General features: G+C 46.8%; 1 protein-coding gene across 2 annotated transcripts in view; it reads left to right on the top strand.

Moving 5' to 3' along the window:
• Nucleotides 1-26555, top strand: part of EGFL7 (EGF like domain multiple 7) — a 46930-nt gene that overhangs the window by 6963 nt on the left and 13412 nt on the right. The window contains exons 1-3 of one of the 2 annotated variants that reach the window (XM_088458784.1): nt 14709-14876; nt 16828-16886; nt 24566-24742. In XM_088458784.1, coding sequence (XP_088314910.1) covers nt 24663-24742 — 80 coding nt within the window. In that variant the 5' untranslated portion in view covers nt 14709-14876; nt 16828-16886; nt 24566-24662. Of the gene's footprint in view, nt 1-14708; nt 14877-16827; nt 16887-24565; nt 24743-26555 lie in introns of those variants that run through there. The other variant, XM_088458785.1, reaches the window with a different exon arrangement.

Here is a 26555-nt window from a genome sequence, read left to right as displayed (position 1 = left end):
CTTGTGACTAGACCCTTGTGGTAGGGTCTCGTGGCCGCAAGCCCCAGAGATCTTCTGGCTCATATAGCGCATGCTTGAGACCTGGATAGCGACGGGCACTCCGTTGCTCCGGGTCTCGCACCCAAGGGGACGTGCTGTCGATGTTGAGTGACAGCACGCCCCCTTTGGTGGGTGTGCCGGGGGGAGTGGCTGCCCAGACGTAGGCCCCACTCTGTTAGAGCCAAAATCTCTCTGGGGCTTGTGGCAATGAGACCCTACCACAAGGGTCTCGTCACAAGCCCGATGGTCGCGATGGTCTTGACCATCGCGACCATCTTCCTGGCAGCTCTCTATAGCTGCGGGTGGTCACCCACAGCTATGCGAGCAAACAGGAGGCCGCTCTAAAAAAAAAACAGAAGGCCGGTTCTGATTCAGGCCCTCTGACCTCTGTATTCACATCAGTAATGGGAACAAAGTCCATTGATGGTGGGAAACCATTGCTATCATACCATAAATAGGAAAACCATCTACCCCAGATCATCCATGATTAGCAAGCATCGATGGACCCGTCCCTACCCGCCGTCATGAGGAAATCTGAGGTGTCTCAGGCTGTAGCTTTAAAGGCCAAGGTGGAGATGAAGAGATTATCTAAAATGTACATTTACTTGCAGCAAAAGTGTAAATTATTGGCATCTACCTTGGTAATACTATATATATATATATATATATATATATTATAATTTTGTGCGATTTTCTCCCTGAGGCTGCACAATGCTCGATCATTGATTCAGACCCGCTCGCGATCCATCGTGCGCATGCGCGAGACCTGGGCCGGCCCCACTGACATGCCTTAGGCCCTGATTCAGAGCCGGACGCTCTGACAGAGCGCTCGCTCTGAATCAGGGTCGTCCTTCTTGATTTTTAGAGCGGCCTCCTGGCCGCTCGTATAGCTGTGGGTGACTACCCACAGCTATAGCGAGCGGCCAGGAAGATGGTCGAGATGGTCAAGACCATCGCGACCATCGGGCTTGCGACGAGACCCTTGTGGTAGGGTCTCGTTGTCGCAAGCCCTGGAGTGCTTTCGGCTCTATCAGAGCCGAAAGCACTCCCACTGACATCACTTGTGATGTCAGTGGGGCCAGCCCCAGACGGTAGGCGATCCCATGGGAATGCCTCCATCTGGGCAGCCATGCCCCCGGCACGCCCACCAAAGGGGACATGCTGTCACTCAACATCGACAGCACGCCCCCTTTGGTATGAGACCCGGAGCGACGGTTTGCCCGTCGCTATCCGGGTCTTGCGCATGCGCACGACGGAGCCGGCTCCGTCGTGTGCATACGCACTGGGCCACCATCGACCCGCTTGCAAGCGCTCGCCAGCGGGTCTGAATCAGTTACATAGCGTTATCAGAACTGCGCGCTGTAATTGGCCCATTCTGCAGATTCCGTGTCTGTGGAGATTGTGCGACCAGCTAATTGTTCTGCAGAACATTGGTTTCCTGCAGCGATAGTCTGCACACAGGGAAATGCCCACCCCACAGCTTCAGAGCAGCAGATGATGTTACAATTAAGGGTCCAGCTTCTCGTATACGGGATATTTCCAATCCTGAGAGATGTCCTTCCTCTTCACTCTCCCCCAACGGCGGTGTTTTGGGAAACTGAGGCGTCCCTGTCCCCAGCCCGCCCAGAAACGTCAGCAGACTGGCAATCACTGACAGTCTTTTGCTGGACTGAGGACCTAATTCAGACCCGCTCGATCGCTCTGAGCGATTTACAGCCATCTGTGCATGCGTATAATTCGCAGTGCACGTGCGCAAGCCATTTGTTGCGATCTGATTTAGGTTCCTCGTAAGCCACTATTAGGTCGCTGCTTTGAGTGACAGATAGCGCCGTTTATGGGAGGTAACAAGGGAAGGTGCTTGTGAACGGGGGAGTGGATGTGTCAGGTCGCCGAAACGGTGTTTAAAGGGTGTGCACAATTGGCAAAGTAGCGTCATTGTACACGTCACCTGCATGTATTTCTGCCAGCGCTGATCGCTGTGCTTGCGGAAGGCTAAAGCAATCCCAAGGGCTGCGAGCAGCTCCGATGGTTGACGATGGTCCCGATTAATCCTCTATTTCCCGGAGATGTCTGTTGCGGGTGGCAAGAGGCGTCTTTAGACACTTGCGAGCGCACTTTGCCGTAGCTCGCTAAAACATAGTGGGCATCCTTACGCGATGCAGTGCGAGCGCTCAATTTAAATAACCGGCCCCTTTTTGCCAGCGAGCGACCGCATCTTGCGAGCGGGGCTGAATGAGCTCCTGAGTGCGGTATCGCAGACCTACGCATTCGCTGTACAGGTCCTGCACAGATTCCCGATAATCTGCGATCACCAGTGCGCTAGCGCGTACTGCTGTATCAGGCCTGGAGTCTGCACTTCATGCTAAATACATGGTGTTTCCTATCCACCGTCAGTCAGTCTTTACAGACAGGCCCATTACATGCATGTATCCATTAGGCGTGTGTGTTACAGGACCTACGGCTCACCCCTGGTCTCTGTACTATAATACGGAAACATACAGTTGGACAGAAACATAAATTACCGCAAATGTTCTATTACTTTCTGCTGGTTGCAATCAGTCCCCCCTCTACATGGAGAATGAGCAGACAGCCTAAGTAAGGAGCGAGCAGTGGCCAAGTTCTGCTGGGGATCAAAGGCAGTCTAATGCAAAGAGACAGATACATGCAGTCTAATGCAAGCGGACAGATACATGCAGTCTAATGCAAGCGGACAGATACATGCAGTCTAATGCAAGCGGACAGATACATGCAGTCTAATGCAAGCGGACAGATAGATACAGTCTATCCATGGTAACAGAATGCTGGAAATAACCAGTTATTCAATGTCCGCTCATTAATGCTGCTATATCAGGATTCGTGCGCGCAGTGAGATTTACGATGATCTGTTCAGTGTGTTATCAATGTATCAGATCACCGCAGTGATCGCTGAACGCCGCTGCCATAGGCACAATCAGCGTGACGGGGAGCTGAGAGCGGCCAAAGTGACTACTACAACCAGCTTCAGCACACGAGCGTTCACATCAGCAGCTGGCGGCCTAGTAATTATATACTGATATATAGCACTGTCTCCTAGTGTAATGTATGTATGCGCAGGTATTGCTCCTGCGACTTTATGCAAATGCCGCCACAAGCACTTTCCTAGTGTAAATCCGTGCGTCTGCATGTGCAAGAACTGACACGCCCACTTTCAGCATCTTCAAACTCTGTAATACCGCCTGGCGCATCTTTAGATGCCACCATCGGTCGCAGCGTGGAAACTTGCACCAGCGCTATAGCAGATGGAGGTTATTCGCCCGAGTGCAGCCTCCTATGTGAGCGAGTAAGCGTCTGTGTATAAAACCTCTTCGGTGACATGAACTGCGCGGAGGTTTACACCCCTATTCACACATGAAACCTGTTTTCCCCCCCCCCCCTGCTGTGAGAACTGTCTATGTGAAAAGGCTTCTCCTGCCATTCACTGCCCAGGTCCCCTGATCTAAGCCCCCGTCCATGCATCCCGGATTGGTCAGAATTCCAGAAATTCCTTGTGAATTAATAATGGGCAGAATGACAACCAGGCAGAAATGCCAATTAGTGATTCAGTCACTTCCCAGGGTCCATTAGGAGAAGTCACCTCTGTACCTGGGATGGAGCCTAAGCAGAGAGGCCAGGAATAGGCTTAGTAAGAGCCATTAGGAGAAGTCACCTCTGTACCTGGGATGGAGCCTAAGCAGAGAGGCCGGGAATAGGCTTAGTAAAAGCCATTAGGAGAAGTCACCTCTGTACCTGGGATGGAGCCTAAGCAGAGAGGCCGGGAATAGGCTTAGTAAGAGCCATTAGGAGAAGTCACCTCTGTACCTGGGATCCATGGAGCCTAAGCAGAGAGGCCGGGAATAGGCTTAGTAAGAGCCATTAGGAGAAGTCACCTCTGTACCTGGGATGGAGCCTAAGCAGAGAGGCTGGGAATAGGCTTAGTAAGAGCCATTAGGAGGTCACCTCTGTACCTGGGATGGAGCCTAAGCAGAGAGGCTGGGAATAGGCTTAGTAAAAGCCATTAGGAGAAGTCACCTCTGTACCTGGGATGGAGCCTAAGCAGAGAGGCCAGGAATAGGCTTAGTAAGAGCCATTAGGAGGTCACCTCTGTACCTGGGATGGAGCCTAAGCAGAGAGGCCAGGAATAGGCTTAGTAAGAGCCATTCAGAGGAGTCGGGAAGGAGCACACGATGTGGGAATAATAAGCAGTTGTGGAATGTGCCTAATGCACCAGTCACAGAAGGCGGATTACTCTGCTTTATATGTACATGGTCCACTCAGACTTCAAAGGAACGGAGGCAGAGCTGCTTTTCCTCTACGTCTTCAGTAATGAACAGTCTCCAGGACTTCTTACCATAAACTCTCATCTGTCTGATAACTCGCTGCTTGCCCTGAAACATAATTCCCCAAACAATTGTGAGGAGGTCGCTTGGCCTCACCCAGAGTAAAACATTAAAATATCTCCCAGACATAACAACATCCATCTTGTTTGGCAAAATGTAACGCCGTACCTGATTGGTTGGCTTCTTGTTTGATCAGGTGACGCCTCCCCCCCCCCCCCCATAGCTTCAGAAATATACAGGATACACGTCCCCTCTGCTTCACTTCTCCAGACGGCATTCTGTAACGGATGATCATCTAAGTATTGTTGTCCTGCTCTATTTATATGGTGCCACCAGGGTTCTGCAGTGCCTCACACAGTACATAAGCACAAACCGTGCCAGCAATATAAGAATAAAGTGCGAAAGGCGGGCACAGGGCAGTGATAGTACCCACAAAGCGGCGCTAGGTGACGGCAAAGGTTCTGTGCTGCTGCTGGCAGGGGGCATGTGGTTCGGTGCCCGGGCAGAGGCACTATCGGCAAAATATCTGATATGTATCATTACAGATTGTGTCTATATAACCCTGTGTCTATATAACCCTATCCTGTGTGATATACTTGTGGTACCGAATATATTAGTGAAATAACCAATAAATGATATTGTGAATACACATGAAATAACAGAATGGGTATGTAATGCTGGTTGTCGGGGTACCTCCTATCAGAATACCAACAGCGGCCATGGTTGGTATCCTGACAGGGGTTGGTGAGGTATACTTACCCTCTCTTCTTGTAGCCTACCACCCCGCACCCTAACCCCACCCCCTTAATGCCTAAACCTAATCCCCCCCCCCCCTTAGTGCCTAACCCTAACCGCCTCCAGTGGTGCAACTGTCTGTGGTCCTAACCCTCCCCCCCTAGGGGTGCCTAACTCTATCTCCCCCCCCCCCCCCCATCCTAACCCCGCTACGCTCCCTAAACCTAACCCCCCCCCCCCGCCCCCGCCCGGGGCTAACGCTAAGGGTGCCCCGGACTTACCTCGTTTTATCTGGCGTCCTTTGGCCTTCTGACGTCTGGATTAAGATAGGCGTCAAAATTCATTCATTATTCTATAGGTGCATACACACACAACGATTTTTTTTTAACTATTATCGTTAACGATATCGTTTATCGTTCAATCGCTGAAAAAATCGTTCACTTTCTAAGTTAAAACGATGAACGATTATCGTTCATGCGCATTCACGTTTGTAGTTCAGTCAGACTGACCAACTCAATGACTTTCATTAAGGGAATATGCAAAAATCGTTTGTAGTTCTAAAAAATCGTTCATTACATTTAGTAAATGAACGATTTTAGTAAACTATTTTCGTTCATTTTTCCCTTGGAAAAAATGAACGAAAATCGTTTACTAAAATTGTTCATTGACTAAATCGGTGTGTGGTGTGTGTGTGTGTGTGTACGCAGCTTATGTGGCTACTAGTTTACACGCTTTGTGCTACCTTACATATAAACAATAGTAGTAAGTAATATATAGACGGCTGGCTTCCCATCACGCTGGCTCATTTAGGGTAACCAGCAACTGTCTGTGGTCCAGATTTCAGAAGGACATTTCCGCTTAGTGCAATCAGCGCCGGTTATTACACACATGTGAAACTAATCAATCACGTGTAAAATCCGGTTTAATCAGCATCATAACAGTTTGGATCTATGACTGCGGTTTAATCTGCTGTTTACTTAATCATAATGCAGATTTAATACTTTTAGAGCTGGGGGGGGGGGGGGGAGAGGGCAGCTTTCCCTCATCTCCTGGGAAAAATATATGTGCAAATCCCAGGCCCAGAAAATAGAGGTTATAAATGAAGGCTCGGCCCTGTAAGATCATAATGGCGGCTCCGTACCCCCCGAGGGAACGTTCCTGCTCACCCTCGACAATGTTGGTCTGGGGACAGGGAGAAAAAGTTAATTAGTTTGAAGGATCCTGTTGCAGAAGAATTTCAAGTATTCAAAGTTGGAGCCAGGAACAAAAACATTCTCTGCAATTTGGCTTTTTTGTTCCCCAAGATTTTTCTTTAATTGAACTGCAAATTTGATCGTCTCTGAAATAAGATCATCGGTACTAGTGACTTAAGTTGCAGAGAAGTTTTCACATACTTTTGCGCGCTATTATAGGACCTTTTTACTAACATGGCGCAAAGAGAAATGGGGTGCTGTAACCGTAGCAAGGAAAATGGATGTCGGCTTTGGTTAATCCGATTACACTAGGCGGCTAAAGGCTGTCATCTGGTTGCTATGGGCTACAGTACATCGTTTTAGTGCATAAGTCTCTACGGTCGCTCAGTAGAAGACTTATGTGGCACTTCCCGTTGGAGAGAATCTTTTTGAGAGTTACCAATAAATAAATCTAGTTTGGCCTGGAGCGTGGAGTTTGTATGGTGAAACGCACACAACATAAACTACAATGTTGATTTATAAAGTGTTACTTTTATGAAAGAACTTTTCAGCCTGTGAAGCAGACAGATGAGCAGTAAGCAGGTAAACGTATATAAGCCTCTGAGGATATAGGGCCTGATTCAGAGCCGGACGCTCTGACCAGAGCGCTCGCTCTGAATCAGGGCCCTCCTCCATGAAAATGGAGCGGCCTCCCGGCTGCTCGTATAGCGTTGGGTGACCACCCACAGCATATGCGAGCGGCCAAAAAGATGGTCGCGATGGTCTTGACTGTAATTGTGGCTTCCCGACCCGTATACCAATCAGCACAATCTATATCCACATAGCAACCTATAAGCCTGCTGCGACCCGTCCATGGTGCATTTGGGAGATGCTTAATATTTGAGTATCCCCCGAAGATGGCAGATTTGGGGAGATATCCTACAAATATTGCTTAATAAATATGCCCTATAGTTAAGCTGTGGCTGAGGCTGTACTATAAGATATCTTTACATGGTTACTTCCCGGCCTAGTGAACGTATTCCTTATGTTTCGGGGCTCCAGAACGGCTTCTCCATACCGTACAGCCAGCCAGCCTTACATGGTTACTTCCCGGCCTAGTGAACGTATTCCTTATGTTTCGGGGCTCCAGAACGGCTTCTCCATACCGTACACCCAGCCAGCCTTACATGGTTACTTCCCGGCCTAGTGAACGTATTCCTTATGTTTCGGGGCTCCAGAACGGCTTCTCCATACCGTACACCCAGCCAGCCTTACATGGTTACTTCCCGGCCTAGTGAACGTATTCCTTATGTTTCGGGGCTCCAGAACGGCTTCTCCATACCGTACACCCAGCCAGCCTTACATGGTTACTTCCCGGCCTAGTGAACGTATTCCTTATGTTTCGGGGCTCCAGAACGGCTTCTCCATACCGTACACCCAGCCAGCCTTACATGGTTACTTCCCGGCCTAGTGAACGTATTCCTTATGTTTCGGGGCTCCAGAACGGCTTCTCCATACCGTACACCCAGCCAGCCTTACATGGTTACTTCCCGGCCTAGTGAACGTATTCCTTATGTTTCGGGGCTCCAGAACGGCTTCTCCATACCGTACACCCAGCCAGCCTTACATGGTTACTTCCCGGCCTAGTGAACGTATTCCTTATGTTTCGGGGCTCCAGAACGGCTTCTCCATACCGTACACCCAGCCAGCCTTACATGGTTACTTCCCGGCCTAGTGAACGTATTCCTTATGTTTCGGGGCTCCAGAACGGCTTCTCCATACCGTACACCCAGCCAGCCTTACATGGTTACTTCCCGGCCTAGTGAACGTATTCCTTATGTTTCGGGGCTCCAGAACGGCTTCTCCATACCGTACAGCCAGCCAGCCTTACATGACTGCGATCTGAGTTCATCTCAACATACAGGCCCAACGGAGCGCCTCTTGCCGCTGCCGTGCGTTATTAATCTGCCTATGTTGTGCCGTTGTCTGCACGTCACACAAGTCATTAATCTCCGAGTGCCGATTCCCCGCGCCTTCATTTAATTTGTACACAATTTGTCTCCGGACGCTGCGAAGCTTTTAGATTGGGAAATTGATCACTTGTAGAAAAGCGTTATTCAAACATCCATTCAGCGGGGAGGTTACATGAGTAATGAGCTTTCAGCAGTACCAGGAACGTCATTACTGGGCCTTGTCAGGTCGGGCATATAGCCGAGCTGTATACATGGGTATAATATGAGCTATTATCAATTTATCTCATTGTCTTTCTCTTTTGGGATAAGATTTCATATTGCAGATATACTGTATGTAGAAACTGCATCAATAATTATAAACGTCAACATTTTGTAAAATGTGTCAGTGGGTCTCCTGCAAGTGGAGAAATTTGTGTATTTCTATTCATTCCAGACACTGATCGGTGCTATTTAAGCCATTTTTTTTTCTTTTTAAATAGACAATAATAAAAGTTAGTTTTAAACAGTTATATAACAATAGTGATAGGAGTGTGCCCTGTATATGGAGTCTTTTTCTGTTCTCTTCTCTTTTTGATACATATATATTACTCCTTGGCGCACCTCCCTTGTATATGTCTGTTCTCTTATTTGATTATTCTCACGACTCTATTATTCCTGTGCAATCCCCTCCTCCCTGCCTCCCTATCATACAAAGGGTCTCATTCAGACCCGCTCGCAAGCATCTATGCGCTCGCAAGCGGGTCGATGTTGAAGCCCTGCGCACGCGCAGCGGCCGCACTGCACGTGCGCAAGCCCCGTAGCAAGAAATTCTCTCGCTCCGGGGCTTACGACAAAAGGGCCGGCTGTCGATGGTGATCGGCAGCTCGCACAGTTTCGTGGGCGGGGGGGGGTGGCTTGCCAAACGGAAGCGTTCCCGACGGAACGCCTGCCGTTTGGGGGCGGCCCCACTGACATCACTCGTGATGTCAGTGGTGAGCTTCCGTCTCTAATAGAGCCGAAAGCTCACAGGGGCTTGCGGCAGACGAGACCCTACCACAAGGGTCTCTTCGCAAGCGCCGATGATCGCGATGGTCAAGACCATCGCGACAATCAACCTGGCCGCTCGCTAAAGCTGTGGGTGGTCACCCACAGCTTAGCGAGCAGCCAGGAGGCTGGCTCATTTTAGAGTTGCGGCCGCCCTCATTCAGAGCGAGCGCTTGCATTTTGCGAGCGGCTCTGAATGAGGTCCAATATACACTTTGGCTAAGTTGCTGAGACTCACTAATGCTGGGTGACAGTTTCTGGTGCATTTTGTCACTGTCTCACTGGAAATGAATATCTGCTGCCTCTGTGATGTGATTATTTATGTGCTCTCCGATCACTTGCCCATCAAGCCAGACGTCCATTCCCTGGTGCCCAACTGGCGGCCCGCCAGAGCCACCTCTGTGTCCCGGGCATCAGTGCCTTAGTAAGAATTCTTATCCTTGTGCAATGGGAAATGGTGCAGAATCACTGACAGTTCCCGTAGTGCAACATTACAGAGGTCGGTGATTCTGCACCATTTCCCATTGCACAAGGACCAGAATTCTTACTAAGGCACTGATGCCGGGACACAGACGTGGCTCTGGCGGGCCGCTAGTTGGGCACCAGGGAATGGACGTCTGTCTTGATGATGGGCAAGTGATCGGAGAGCACATAAGTAATCACATTACAGAGGCCGGTTGAATGTTGAAGCTCTCTCAGGTCTGGCAGGAATCCGTCCAATATTTACAGTGAGTGCGGAGGGAATACCGAGTAACGGGCTCAGGAACATTTCTTCTGCATCCCAAGCTCCATGAGCTCTTAGGTGTTTCTCAGGGCTGTAACTAGGGTAGTGCGACCAGTGCCATGGCCCTCTCTCAGGTGCACTATATTATGTCCCTATTTATCCCCAGCATCTCCTGGCCTCCCCTATCTCTTCCCTGGCCCTTCCCCATGAGGCATGGCCCTCTCTCAGGTGCACTATATTATGTCCCTGTTTATCCCCAGCATCTCCTGGCCTCCCCTATCTCTTCCCTGGCCCTTCCCCATGAGGCCATGGCCCTCTCTCAGGTGCACTATATTATGTCCCTATTTAAAAAATGGCGGGGGGGGGGGACACCAATGCTCTCTCTGGCACAGGGCACCAAAAGGTCTAGTTACGGCTCTGGTGTTTCTTATTGTACTCAGGAGATAGCAGCACAGGCTCCCCCATATGTTTTAGTACAGGCAAGATAGGAACCTCATTAATATGGGGGTATAGCTTTACCAAATTGCCCCAAAATTGAGGAAGTGAACATATGGATCCAAGGTTGTATTAACAGGGTTGCTCGTATTGGGCATTATCCAGACACCCGGGATGGCGTACAGCTAGGGCGCAGGGCCGGAATGGGCGTGTACACACAGGCAGGGGGCATGCAGACGTGGCCAAAGTACATTAAGAGTGCGGTGTGTAGTGCCACATAGATGGCTGGAGGGCTCTGACTAGGGGGTAACCACCAGCAGGGCCGCAAGGAGGGGGTGGTGCGGCCGGGGCCATCGCACAATGCAGAGCTCCCTGGGGGCACCATCTTTGCAGCCCCTCTGCCCCTGCATCTGACCTGTGCCATCCGGGTGTGTACATCTCCGACGCTACCAGCCCCAATATCTACATAAATACGTAGAACATGTAAAAGCTGCATCCAGTGGTGTATCTATAATGGGTGCAGTGTGCGGGAACACGGGCCACAGGGTCCAGGGGGGGAATTGGTATGAAATTCCCGGCAGCGGCAGCCCGACAGCGCTGGAAATCCCGATCGTGGATAGGTAAGTATTGTCTAACCTAACCCCCCTAACCCTCCCTAGGGGTGCCTAACCCTAACCTCCCCCCAAGTGCCTAACCCTAACCACCCCCTTCCCCGCTGCCTAACCCTAAGTCCCCCCCCGGGGGTGCCTAACCCTAAGTCCCCCCCCGGGGGTGCCTAACCCTAAGTCCCCCCCCGGGGGTGCCTAACCCTAAGTCCCCCCCCGGGGGTGCCTAACCCTAAGTCCCTCCCTGCCCCTAGCCTAACCCTAACCCTCCCGGGGGGGTGCCTAAACCTAGCCCTCCCCCCCCCGCGGCTGTCCGCTCGCGGCGCCCGGCATCACTACGATCGGGATGCAGAGCGTCGGTCTCCCGGCATCGGGGAAATGCCGGGCGTCTACATCTAGATGCCCGGTATTTCACCCTTGCCGGGATATGACAGTCGGGAAGCCGGCTGCCGATATTTAGGCAGTCGGCTTCCCGATTGCATACCCAGGGGGGCCCCGCACCGCTCACCCTGCACCCATATTATTTTAAACTTACCTGTCCGTGGTCCCGCGTCGGGTGTCAGCACTGCTCAGAACAATGGAAAATGGCCGCCGCGGACATTTTCCCAGTGTTCTGCACATGCGCTGTAGACTCTGGGCACACTCTAGTGGCCGGAGTCTACTAATGCTCCGGTGGCTGGCCAGCCGTGTCAGTCGGCTGCCGGCCACTGGGGAGAGAGGAAGAGCCCCCCACACGGGGAGAGCACACGGGCCCCCTCCTCTCTTAAGACGCCCCTGGCTGCATCATTTTGTGAGAAAAATAAAATTTTAATACTTATGATTTATGGGCAACTGTGTGAGCAGCTGCCATGATGCATGCTGCTATGATGATGGGCCTATATTTATGTGGAGGCCTGGGGCTGTCGCTCTATCCGCTCCATTGTAAATCTGGCCCTTGCTCTCTCCGGCCATTACGTGTAATGTGTTAGTACTCGGAGTGAAGCCACGCCTCCAGCCACATCTGTCCCGGGTATGTGACGGGACGGGAGCCGCAGATTAGGATGCGACCAATTCTGAATAGGTTGCAAAAACGTAACTTTTCTCCTGGATACTGCGATTCATTTGTGTCCAGCACTGAATAAGAACCACGGGGTCTGCACCCAATGGGCCTGATTCAGAGCCGCTCGTAAGCGGCCGCTCGTTCGTTCCGACCGATGTTCGCACTACTGTGCATGCGTACGGATTTTAATAGGCATGCGCGAACCAGTCAGTGCGGCCGCAAATCGTGTGCTCGCTAAATAGCGAATGCCTGCTATTTTGAGTGACAGGATGAGGCATATGTGGGTGGTAACGGGGGAAGGTGCTTGAAAACGGGGAGTGGAGATCAGAACGCAGGCGTGCTTAAAGGTCAAAACGGGCGTTTTAAGGGTGTGCATAATTAATACAGCAGCGTCATTGACCACGTCACTTGGTTGTTTTATAGTCAGAACTGCTCGCATGATTGCGGTAGGAAAAACCAACCACAAGAATAGCGAGCAGTTCATACGCCGTCCGGTGTACTCGATTAATATAATAAATAGCGGACATGTTGTATGATGCGAGCGGCCAGGGGGCGTTTTTTTTCAAAATTACGTTCGCATATTTTGTTCGCTCGTTCAGACATAGAGGCGTGAACAGACCGCAAAGTGCGAACGGTTAATTTAAATAGCCAGCCCCTTTTTCTGGACGAGCGAGCGCAAATAGCGTCCGGATCTGAATCAGGCCCTCTGTCTTATTAAATGGCAGATATGGGTAGAAATGCGCTTAGGTCCCTCTTTATGGGCCTCCACCTCTGTTTCATTGCTTCACGGTTTTTGGAAGCGCAGAACAGAGACAAATCAGCTTTTCACATGCGAGATGCAGCAGTCTGCGGGATTTACTCAGCTGCGGACGGGCAATGGGCGAACTCTGCACCTGATTGGCTAGTTCAGGCCAGTCAGGTGTCTTCTGAACCTCCCAGCACAAGCTCCTGCATTCTGCAATGATGGTAAATACAAGATGGAGGAAAAGACCTTTACATAACCTCTATTCACAGGCACCAGTCGCTGGAGCACAGGTTATCCCAACCGGACAATCCCTGTAATGACTGAACATTAACAATCCCTATGTTACAAGCTGTTGCAACAATGGGGTTTATTCTTATCCGGACGCAAATGCTGATATTTACGCAGTTCGAGCAGTCGTTAGCCATTGCACCTGCGTGTAAGCCAAGTGCGCACACGCAGCCATTGAATTGCGAATACGCTCACACAGAGGATACACTGGCAAAGTGAGTATATTTTCGCAATTGCGATCCGTAAGAGATCACAGCTGCGATGGCATTTGCGTTCAGATCCAAATTAGGCTAATTACCCCTGAACCTAAATAGACATAGCAGGGTCCAGGTCTCGGTGCCGCGGTTCCCCATCTGAACATGGCCTCTCTCTGTAGCTGCGGCTCTGCGCCTGTGAACACAGCCGCTTTCACTGACACGCCCACAGGACGGATTTTATTGGGTACACTTCAGGCCACCTCCCTGTTACCACCCAGGAGCGGCGCCAAGGATTTCCCTCGCCAGTTCTAATACCATTGATCCCGTACACTCAACGCATTTGTGCGTACATTCAGGGTAACGAATCCTCCGTAGGGATTTGTAGAATATTTTGCGCGTGCGCAGTAGCAACTAATTGTTTTTACTAAGTGATCATCAGGATTTCGTGCACTTTGCGTGCAGCCCCGGGTCCGGTCCAGAGGCTCATGTTCCTGTCTAGGACTAAGGCTAAATTACACAGATGTAGGGATCGTAGGGATTAACACCCGATCTGGATAAAAGCTTTATACCGAGAAGGATCAGTATGGTAGATTGGTCATTTGATAATGTTTAGAACATATGTTGTATATCTACATGGACTGATTACTCTAACTATCTCCAGTTTTGTGTGATTATTGTTTTGGGGGAGTTGGAGACCAGGCTTTCTGTACATGGCACAATATGTTTGGTATTTGCAGAGTAATTGCTATTAATAAATATTACTATTGGGCCACAATCTTGTGAGTGTCCCAGAATGATGGCGGCTTGACATCTTTAACATCTAGAGCAGCAGGGGGACGCTGCAACTTGTAGTTCTCCAGCAGTTGGGAAGCCACAATCTGTCTGAACGTAATTTGGAGGGTCAGCAGTCCCTTACTCCCCCCCCCATCCTGTAGTTATTGTACGTCTGTCACTGAAGGGCAGGTTGGGTGATCTGCACAGGAAATCAGGGACCTACATCCATCACAGCACAACCTGATATCCAGCAATTTCCTCTAATTCTAGGACACGCTGCAAGCATCTGCCATGCCAACGTTGCCTGGTTCCCCTCTGGCTGCCCACTGCCATTTCCTCCTCCTTGACACCAAAGACCCTAAATAAACATGGAACCGTGTATGGTGGAAACTGAGGCCTCTCCATAATGTTCAGCCGTCCAGCGCTGAGTGCTAACTCATTAGGCCGAGGCCCTCTCATTGCAGCCTCAAGTGTTTGTTCTACCAGAATACTTTTATCAGCCCCAAACACACACAGGATTTCCTCTACTGGATTGTCCAACCCAATCCTGATTTATACAGGAAGAGGGGCATAAAAAGATCCCTTTCGGACATTTAAAGTACCACTGCTGAGGCTTTAAAGCAGTACTTGGGAGGCGTAGGACTGGAGCAGGAGGTCCATCAGAGGGACATCATGAGGAGGACTAAGGACTTACAGACAGCTGCCAAGGAGCCGCCTGCCCTATTGGGAACTGCTGGCCATAGACTCGCCAGGCACCCGGCTCTCACAGAAGGTAATATCGCTTTTCACCTGCATTTTCCTGCAACTTCGTCACCAAACTAATTGTCTGTACACTTCCAGCTGGTGCGAATCTCTCCTCGCTACAATCTACAGAGGGAGATGACGCTTCCGATTCAATTAATGTTTAACTATTTATTTATTTTGTTTATAAATTGGCGAAAGATAATATTTTGTTTTATTGAACGGAATTATCATTTGAGACCTAGGAATGCGCAGAATACAGTCAATGATTATTATTATTATTTTTGGAATTTGTGCTAATCTCCCCGCTGAGAATTGCATGAAAAATAAATTCAAGATTATATGATAATAAATAAATTATACCCTTCCCCCTGCATCAAGGGATCGGCAGCGTCCCTCGCTCCAACTGCTGTGGAACTGCAGATCTCAGCATGCCCTGCCACAGTTTCAGCATGCCTTAACAGCAACACTGTGGAAGGGCATGCTGGGATGTGTAGTTCCACAGCAACTGGAGTGCTGCAGGTTGCCTACCCTCATTCTTTATTACAGCTATGAGGAATTAATAATAACCCTGATCAATCATTTAAACTAGTTTAACCCATAGCAACCAACCAGACATTTTGGTTTATTTGTCTAATTCCGATGTGATTGGATGAATTTGTTTTCAGCGTTTTCTAAGTTTAAAAGTCGCAGCGAATCCCAAGATCTTGAATAGGTCCTACTATCCCTGTCGTATGTTATAATCCGTTATTACGCCGTACTGACGTCATCTTTTCAATTTAGTTTTTTTATCTTTGTGGCTCCAAAGACCATTGAAAGTTTACATTAAAAGCTGTTCCCCTAGAGACCTGAGGAATTCCTGCGCAGAACATACACTCCACGACATAGGGTCCATAAATACATTTAATACCATTTTTTTTTTTTTTTAATTAGGTGTAAATCCAGTATGTTTCCCATTTCAGCTTTCTCACTGTAATCCCCCGAGAGTACATACCTCACTAATGTGGTTATACAGGATTATCAGGCCAGCTTTCCCTAATTGAATCCATGTATCCAGCCGTGTATACAGAGATTATTGCTTTCAACCTCCCTGTCTTAGTACCCAACCGTCAAGACCTGTTTAAATGAATTCTGCAATGGATGAAACCCTACTATACATCATAACAAGTTTCCGCCTGATTTTTTTTTTTATTTTAAACAGTTGTTAAATGGTCAAGTTTATGGGATTGTACAAACCGTGAAATGCGTGGGAGGGTTTTAGAACTCTGCAATGTTACTTACATTTGGTGTGGGGTGATAAATATTGGTTGCTCTGTGGGGATGGTCTATACATGCATATAAAATAAGTGTTGAAAGATGTTCTAAAAAAAAAAAAAAAAAAAAAATGGTTCCAACTAATGACCTGAAAACAGCCGAGCGCTAGAACGGTGCCAAAAACGGGCCCTGGGAAGGCAGCGATGAACTCAATGGAATTATAAACATGCTGAGGTTTTAGAATTACAGATCTTTGCATATAAATACTGACATGACATGTTGGAGAGGTTTGCAACTTTTTTTTTTTTTTTAATCTTACAGTTATCCTATGTTTAATGTAATATTGCATACACCCAATCTGGGGAGGGGGGGTGCTACAGGTGTAAATTACGGTTTTATTCCTTCCACAGTAAATTGTGCCATCTCTGTGTTACGGGCTAGAATAGGCGCAGGATATCACAACGTGCGTCCTTGTGTTTGTGCTGTACTGTAAAATGATTACAGATATTTCCCACATTGGTCTGAGTGGCAGAGCCCAGTAACTGGGATAGTCCTGGAAGACCCCACAGATATGATCCATGTTTATACCTTGTACTGTGTGTACGTGGGTCATGCAGAATATGTTACTCTATAAATACACAATTAAAAATAGGATTAGGGATAATATATTTTCCCACAGAAGCTTGGAGGCTCATAATAGTAATGTACTGTCATTTTTACCCATGCAGTTACATGAGAAGGCTCCCACTGAGGCGAGATGCTCTGCGGAGTCATGGAGCAATAAGAGGTGAGTGATTATCTGAGAGCCAAAACTACTGTACTTTCCTGATTGTCATTACTGTGCAACATATGGAGTATTAAATATATATATATCTCCAATACTGCAACGACACTCCAGTTTATCACATGTAGCAGAAAACAGCATGCTCCGGTGCCCTCCTCGGAGGTCTGCACCCCCAAAATATACTCCAGTAACACATGAGGCGGCACTCAGAGACTTCAGAGCAGTGAATTCTTAGTGCGGGTATTTATTACGTGGACAACGTTTCAGGGACTGAGGGGTCTATGTACTAAGCAGTGATAAGAGACAGAGTGAAAAGTGATAAGAAAGTGATAAGGTACCAGCCAATCAGCTCCCAACTGTCATTTTTCAAACACAGCCTGTGAGATGGCAGTTAGGAGTTGATTGGCTGGCACCTTATCACTTTTCACTCTGTCTCCTAACATTGCTTAGTACATAGACCCCTGAATATATATATATATATATTCATTTCTCATATGTTAACCCTTATAGAATATGTATGTATGTATCTATATCTTTTTTTCTAGAGCATCCCGCAATCAGTTTTAATGCTGCAGTAATTACCTAATTATTTATGTATTTGCAAAACATTGTTGTTTTTTTTTCAAAACAAAGAAACAATTGTATTTATTCTGACTCCTTGTTTAGTAATATGGTGATATGATGATATACACATCATTGCTAATAACTGTTCTGTTGCCTTCTGGGGTAAAAATAAGCAGATATTATATGTGTATCTAACACATGTGATTATAAGATTTAGATGACTGTGTGAAGAGACCGATGTCTGCGCTCTGATACCCCCCTATGTTCCCTGTACACTACCAAAGAGCACAGGAGGCAGTTAGGGCTCTTGTTAGCATTGAGATGTGTTTTGAATCCATGTCTAGTGCATGTAAAGTGATGTGTACTATATACTGTATTATATGACATCATACATATTTACATTTCCCCGTATTTCACTCTTCCTGCAGCGTTTATTGATCATGTTTTGTTTCCTATCACTGCGGCTGACGCATCTTCTCAGTCTGACACTTACAGGGCCCCATTTATCATTGTATATTTCACCGATATGCTGCCATATTTCATGATGCTGCCAAATTTACCAACATCCGGAATACAATGCATAGTCTGGATATTGGCATCCGCAGCTGACGCCCATCTGAACATGGCGTTAGCCCATAGTAGCCCATGGCCCACACTGCGCATAATTAGCTGGCGGAGGGTTCCTCCGGATCCCTCACCGGCAATGGCGGCCGTGCATGTGCAGTCAGGGTGACTGGCAGCTCCCCGGGCACATCGCAGGGATGGGATCCTTTTGGTGCCCCTCTCCATGCATGTGCGGGCTGATGCCTCCAGGCGCTATGATGGCATATTCCAGGGTGATCATGGGCGTTACTGTCATGCCCAGATCGCATTGCTATAGCGATCGGTAATAAATGGGGACCTGTAGTCATCTTAGAGGGAACACATAGTAAATACAATGAGGTGTGGTTCAAAAGCGTTTCCATATGCGTCACATACACGTTTTACTTGGTGAAGAGAACGACCGGTTTTGTCACACATGTATAGTCACCAAACGCACAGCGAATTTATTTGAATGGACAGATACAATGTGGTGTTTATTACAGATAACAATACATTGGTAACACAAGTGTGTGCGTAGCCATTATCTGTTCTTGTGTAGCGCTAACGTTCCTGTGCGTAGCCAAAATATTAACCCTTCATTTTACAGATTTTTTTTTTTTTTGCCAAACTGGTCCCCTAAAAAAGTCTAATAGTTATCACATATTTGTAATGCATTATGCAAGATAGTCTACAGTACCTAGCTGTGGTGTAAATGACCACCTGCTACACTTCCATATGATATGTGCTATAAGCTGGAGGCACTGCGAGGCTGGAGGCACTGAGGAGTGTCAGACATAACCGTCCCTGTCTGCCAGGAGACAAGTGATTGACACTGGTTTATATATTCAACAATAATCAAAAACTTCCAGCTCTGCTTCCAAGAACAGTTCTAACAGATACTGAATGACACACAATCGGGAAATAATATCTTACTGTCTCTATGCAGCAGTCAGTTCTGCAGGTAGTGTTACCTTTCAGTGGGCTATTATCCAGTCATAATTCTTTTAATCTTTTATGGAAACATTGTTTTCTGCTATAAAACACACAAATGTATTATAATGACCAAAAAGTACAGTTGACAATATCTTTATTTGCTATTGAAACAGTAATTCGAAGCATATTTATTGATTGGGTACAAATGTATGTGTATGTATGTATATATATATATATATATATATATATATATATATATATATATATATATATATGTGTATATTTATATATATATATATATATATATATATATATATATAATTGTATTTATTTTATATCACAACTCTCATGTTATCCTTCATCACCTGGGCAGAGTCCTGGGCTTCATGTTGCTGCTATAACGGTGGGCACCTAGTGATGTACTCTTACTATGTGATCATGTGTGGCAGACGGATTTCATTGCCCTGACAGATGCATAGTGATATATTCTGCAGATATACACTACTGACATATCTAGAGATTTGCAGAGCATTGCTGTGTTCCTGCTACCCCCTGATCGATAAATAGTGATATATAGTCTGCAGATTATTACATCACTGACCTCTCTAGGGATATGCAGAGCATTGCTCTGGTCCATCTACCTGCTGACAGATATATAGTAATATATTCTGCAGATTATTACATTACTGACCTCATTACTATTTTCCACTCTAGAGATCTGCAGACTGTTGCTCAGTTGCATTGACCCACTGACGGATACATAGTGCCCTTAGCCTGTGTCACCTCCGGCATCCAGCAGAAACAAGCCCCCGGCCTGGGAGGTGCTGGGACCCGTTATAGGAAATGTCTGGAAAACTTTCAGCAGCAGAGTTGTCTCTTCTCCTCCTTCCATAGAGCTATTAGCAGACAGCGGTGTGAGAGGAGCCCCCCTGCCTCCAGGACATGGGGTCCAGCTTGGTGCAGGAGAATGGGGAGGGGGTCAGGTGAACACACTAACTCTATATGATGTCATGTAAATGCTGCCCCCCCATCCAATGGGAGACAGGGAGGGGGGGGGGGGCTTTCCCACTGGCACATGGGGGAGGGGGCCCTGAACTCCCTGTCACTTTCCCACTAGACATCAATGTATATTTCTCTCCATGGAGTAAATGCAGAGCAAGGACCCAAAGGCATTATCCATCTGCAGGGACTCTGCCATTATATCCCATAGCAGGAGACTGAGCAGGGGTCCCCAGCTAGTCACAGGCTCCAGCAGCTCCTATTGTGGGTACATAAGCAGCACCCCCTCCCCTGTACCTGGCACTAACAGTGAGTACAACAAAAATCATCAGTACATGTATTAAAGGGGGTCATGGGGCTTCTACAGTACTGTGCATGCAGCTCAGACTAAATAGTCCACTCCTTGTATAGTCCACTCCTTGTATAGTCCACTCCTTGTATAGTCCACTCCTTGTATAGTCCACTCCTTGTATAGTCCACTCCTTGTATAGTCCACTCCTTGTATAGTCCACTCCTTGTATAGTCCACTCCTTGTATAGTCCACTCCTTGTATAGTCCACTCCTTATAGTCCACTCCTTATAGTCCACTCCTTATAGTCCACTCCTTATAGTCCACTCCTTATAGTCCACTCCTTATAGTCCACTCCTTATAGTCCACTCCTTATAGTCCACTCCTTGTGTAGTCCACTCCTTAAAGCCCACTATTTATAGTCTGACTCTTTGTACCCTTATACAATATCACATATTTGCAGAGATCTCCACCTAGTGGATCTGAGGCTTATTAATTGCAAGTCTTCGCCAAACCTACTATGTGTCAGTGATTATAGAAATGCTTCAATGTATCAGTGATAAAAGTTATACAATGTATCAGGGATGATTGAAGTGCTTCAATGTGGCAACATTTGATAGTAACACTTCTATGTATCAGTATTGATAGAAGTGTGTCAATGTATTAGTATCGATAGGAGTGCTACAATGTATAGGTATTGATGGAAATGCTACATTGTATCAGTGATGATAGGAGTGCTACAATGTATAGGTATTGATGGAAATGCTACATTGTATCAGTGATGATAGGAGTGCTACAATGTGTCAGTGTTTGTATAAATAATGGTTTTAAGAATGAATGATTGGTTTATTACCCTATGTAAGGCGCAGCAGGCCCTTTGTGGTGCCATATAAATGAAGGAGAATAATAATTACCCCATACATTGTAATGGAGGCAGAATTAGTCCTGTGGAAGGTCCCACATAGATCCAGGCTGTACAGTGCTGAATCCTCTGCTAAGTATCTGCTAATATACACACAGCCCCCTCCCCTAATCACTCACAGGGTACCGTATAAGACTCTTGTCTCATTGCAGATGGCAAAGCTTATTATCTTTCCCCAGACTAATAACCCCCCAGCCGGGTGATGTCAGATCGCTGCGCACTGGTTACCGCCATCATGTCAGATGTCCGAGTCAGCACATATTATATATATATATATATATATATATAGTATATGTGATAATTGCTATAGATGTCACCCTGTATTTCCCATTCTCCGCTATTTGGGGCGTCTCCATTGTCAGTGTTCCTGAGTGTAACCCTGTGACTGCCATGTGATGTATAATAGATATTCGCGTGTGTGTATATATGTATGTGTATATATAAATATATGCATGCTTGGAGCCTCACTAATATAAGCCAGGCAGACGATATTAGGATAAATATTAGGTAACAGAATATGTTTATAGATAATGTCAGTTTCTGGCACCCGGGAAGACTGTAGAGTGAGACTGAGTTACTATATATCCCTATTATTATTATTATTATTATTATTATTATTATTATTATTATTATTATTATCTGATGTTTATATGGCGCCACAAGGGATCAGCAATATATTGTTACATTTTGTATCTTAAATTTGTATTTAACATAGGACTCAATCCAATCGTTAAACCGCAGACAGCAGTACCTCATCTCGCACCCCTCTTGGCCTGCTCCTGAATTCGCATACTTTACCTTGGCACCCTATGGGGCTGCGAGCACTTTTATGCGCATTCAGGCTGCCGTAAAGTGCGGCCATTGCCACGACAACTCACACCCGCAAAACCATCGCAGCTAATTGGATCGAGCCCAATGTTTAAAATAACAATGTGTTTAAGAAGAACCATTAGATTATCTGTACTAGCTGTATTATTTTCCCTATAGAGTGTAAGTGTGCGAGCAGGGCCCTCCTACCCCGCTGCCTGCTATTGCCCAGCCTTGTCTTATTACTGTTTTAATAATGGGATGTAGTTAGTATCAGAGTCCACTGACATCCCGAAGGTAAGTATTAGGGATAGGGGGAGGTTTAGGATTAGGCACCAGGGGGAAGATTGGGGTTAGGCTGCTGCGGGGGGGTTAGGCTGCGCGTGGGGGGATGGGTTTACGCAGGCTCTAGGAGGGGAGGGTTAGGGGAATGGCTATACAACTTGCCTCCAGCTGTCTGTATTGCAAACCTGTTGGGATTCCGGCGTTGGCACTGTGACCGCCAGTCATTTGTGCGTCGGGTTTCGTACCCAATTCTTAATAATAATTATTAATTATTATTGTGGAATTCGTGTGTAGATGGAGCCTCAGGGGTAAATTTACTAAGATGGGAGTTCTAGTTAAGAAGTGATGTTGCCCATAGCAACCAATTAGATTCTATTTCTCATTTATCTAGCAACTTCTAGAAGCTAATACCTGGAATCTGATTGGTTGCTGTGGGAAACATCACTTCTTAATAGAACTCCCATCTTAGTAAATTTACCCCTCAGTGTAATTGTGCCAGAAGAAAGTTCAGTTTAGTTTGCAAAATGTTCTGCGCCACCTGCTGGATGTTAGAAGGTATTGCACCACAACAGGCCACTGACAAATCCTTCTTTTTACCGTAACTTGTGTAACTGATCTCCAGCTAGTAGCCAGAATATCATTTATACCTGGAATTTTTGTCTTGGACACAGCATTAATGTGTACATACCTTGCTATAGACTTTTTTTTTTTGTTTAGTTATTTTGTAGCTTTTTTTCTAGCAGTTCCCGTTGTTTCTACATTAGTAGAATAGCTTCCACTAAAATAATGCAAAAAACAAATACACCAGTATGTTCTGTTCCATGCATTTTGGGGTTTCCTTGGTTACCAAATAAAATGCTAAAACAAAGCAATTGCTTGTGCCTCATGCCTCAGTGAGGTTACTACTTCCTAGTGAATAGAAGCCTGTACTGTATGTAGTTGGCATCATGTTCACCATAGTTCTCCTGTGTTTGTCCATAAGATCCTGAAACCCTCTTGGGTTTCTTCTGTGCCCTATGATTGGTTCCCTGGTGCTGAATGTCCAAAGGCTGCTGGGAAATGAGAGTCAGACATCTCACATGAGGTAAAATCTTGGGATAAGCGGATTTGACGTTTACATATCAACCCCAGGCATGAGGCCTATCCCAGGATGTTCTGCAGCAGCTGAGATGTCTCCTTGTCTGACCAATGATCACATGTAAAGTGTAGAATAGGTGACAGTGTCATTTATGATAAAGTTCCCCTGTCACCTATACAGGCTGGAAACAACCATTCTGCAATTGAGTTGCTCCCTGAAGTATTATTAGTTGCTTGTACTTAATGTTACTATTGCATATATCAATTATAGTATCAATTATAGCATTTACAAACCAGATATTTATTTATGAACCGCTATTTATACAGCGCAAACATATTCCGCAGCGCTGTACAACGAATATGAGATCACATCGGTCCCAGTGGAGCTTACAGTCCATATTCCCCACCACAGACACCTACATACACACTACAATCCAATTAACATTCCTGTATGTTTTGAGATTGTAGGAGAAAACCGACGCAAACGTGGGGAGAACATACAAACTCCACAAGGTTAGGGCCTTGGTGGGAATGGAACCCAAAACCTCAGTGCTCTCAGGCAGCAATGGTAACCACTACACTAACCGTGCCGCCACAGAGGAGTGTTATTTATATACATCCCAAGTCTGTGCAGCTGTTTATATCCCAGCTTGACAGACAAACTAAAGAAGAAATGGTGAGTTATTAGGGTGAGAGTCCCTCAGGGCAAAGTAGGTTCCCTTTTCAAACTAAAACTTTTAACCAAGTTTTAATTTTACTAAAAGAACTTACTTTGGCCTAAGTGCATCACCCCCTAATAACTCCCCATTGTTTCTGTACCTTGTGCCTCATGTTTGAGGTATATTGTGAGAGCAGCACCCGTTATAATAACTGGGCACATTTCATGCGCCCTCCTGAATTTCAGGCATGGCAGGAGGGTGGGTGGCATGAATCGGTACAATGAAAATCTCCGGCGCAGGATAACCTCCAATGTCTCTAATCTATTCCAGCGTTGTCAGATTATCCTATGGGTGGTCGTACAGTAAAACTGCATTTAATGACCAGTCATGTACTGGAAGTTATCATCATTAGAGGAATGAAACGCTGTTGGGAAATAATGCGCCTCTCCTCTCGGCTATGAAGTGGTTAATTCCCTCCGCTGACAGGAACAGACATTTGTACCAGTTTAGAACCTCTGAGGTAAATGTGAATTTCACCGCTGGCCTCCTGTGCTTTGTGTTTCAGGGAATTCCTCCAGAGTCTGCACTGACGGAGCAGCGGAGAGGACGGCGAATTCCTCCTTCCACAATAATTCCCAGCAGCAGCACACGCCAGGCAGAGAATGTGCGGAATCGGCTCTATGCTCACGGGATGCGTGATAATCCTTGGCGTGATGGGCACAGATCGTGTGTACCGCTCAGGGTAAGACCCCCCCTCTGCTTTGTCTGTACTGTGATATCCCTGTAACATAGAACTTCTTCTGAGGGGAGCAAAGACCCCTCCACAATGCAAGGCAGGACAGCTATCCACTTACTACTTCCCCGAAGGCAACATTGAGCTGGACCAGTCACCATTTTGGGGGTTGAACCGAAAACCCACCTATCAGATCACTAGGAACTAGTAGTGGCATCACCAAAACAAGAGGCCTCTTCTGCAGCCTGAGGCGTGAGGCACTCTTTGAGGCATGAGGCACTTTGTGAATCCATAGTCTCCATTCTCAGGGTGCAAACATGATGGGTACACTGAGTATGACAGGCTGCTTTGTTTGAGCCTCTTCTAGGTGTATACCTGCAATACATAATAACAGTCACTGTAAATGAGATTACAGGGAGCAGCCTGTTGGGATGACCTCCGCTATAGCCAGCTGTGCATCCTGGGAGATGTAGTTTTCCAATAGTTGATGAGTCAAAGTTTGGATGAGTCTTGTTTATTATGTACTGAAACTTTATTCAGTAAAACTGATTAATGAACACAATTACCAGCGACTGGCGCCTAATCTGCGCCTTGTATCCAGTTATCAGATATCTATGTGCTCCCATCAGAGGATAATTGGATATGTAAATTATAAAAAGCGACACTATAATTACTCCACATTAACATCTGATACATGCACATATCTTAATGAATGTTACAGCTACAGGCAGACAATCATGGGGCGAGTTTAAGACTGTGTTTACGACCTGGATGGCAGCCGCAGGGGTTAAACCTTACACTCTACCCTCCTTGCATCTGTCCCCTCTAGGCACTCAGTGACCATGAGATGATTGTTACCCACAAGCTGGCAGGACATATTGTAGGCTGGGAGAGGAGCAAGGCCTTCATCAGATGGGCCATGCAGGGGGTGAGCTCCATCCACAGATAAGGAAAGCGAGAAGAGGGGTCACAGAGGTCAGGGCTGAAAAATGGGGTAATCGCACACAAAATAAAAAAAAAAGAACTTTTTTGTTTAATTGATACTTGTCCACAAAACTGATAATATCAGAATTCTGCATTTTGTGTAGTGTTTTCGGCCTCCGCTGTGGTGTCTGACGTATGTTTTGCATTATGTCACAAATAATACTGATCACTCCAGATGCCCCAGGAGTTATGCCCTGATAGTCACAGGGAGACCATGCACAATTGCCCCCTGCCAGCTCGGAGGGGGATCCTATATTATTATGACTAATAGTGACAGAAACAGGTTTTTGTTTAGTGAGTGTATAAATCTGCAATGTAATCACAGCCAGGACCCCCTCCCATCGCTTCGCCACTCCAGGTTGGTCTTTATAGGTGAAAATTGGAGTTTGTGGATGGACTATGAGGTCAGCAGATATATAGAGAACATGGAGAGGGGGTATTACACATTCCACTGGGGTGTAACTGACACCGTATGTAATCCAGCCCGCAGCATAGAAGACTGATGGGAGCATTAAAAGGGTTTTTATGAGAAAAGTCCATCTGATCCCAGTGTTATTGGATAGAGGTTTAAGGAGAACCATACGGTGAGTTTGCAGCGCTGCGTTACATGGTTCATATAGAAAGTGGGGTCAGTTCTGGGTCCTGCTTATATTTGCGGTCGTGTCGGCTTTCAGCCAGTCTGAGGAGGGTTATACCTCATCTATACAGACACGTCTCATCATTGCTGCATGATTTGTTCCCTGTGCACCACATACAGATCCTTCAGAGGTCTAGCTGTAGGCCGAGGCCTGTGCACCTCTGATTGTCTCACACAGTACCCTGATTCCTGTACGTCCAC

Source organism: Taudactylus pleione, unplaced genomic scaffold (genome assembly GCF_031769625.1).
Source record: "Taudactylus pleione unplaced genomic scaffold, aTauple2 ptg000850l, whole genome shotgun sequence".
NCBI classification, from domain to species: Eukaryota; Metazoa; Chordata; class Amphibia; order Anura; family Myobatrachidae; genus Taudactylus; species Taudactylus pleione.
Note: the sequence above shows the minus strand (reverse complement) of the source record. Positions and strands in the feature narration are given on the sequence as shown.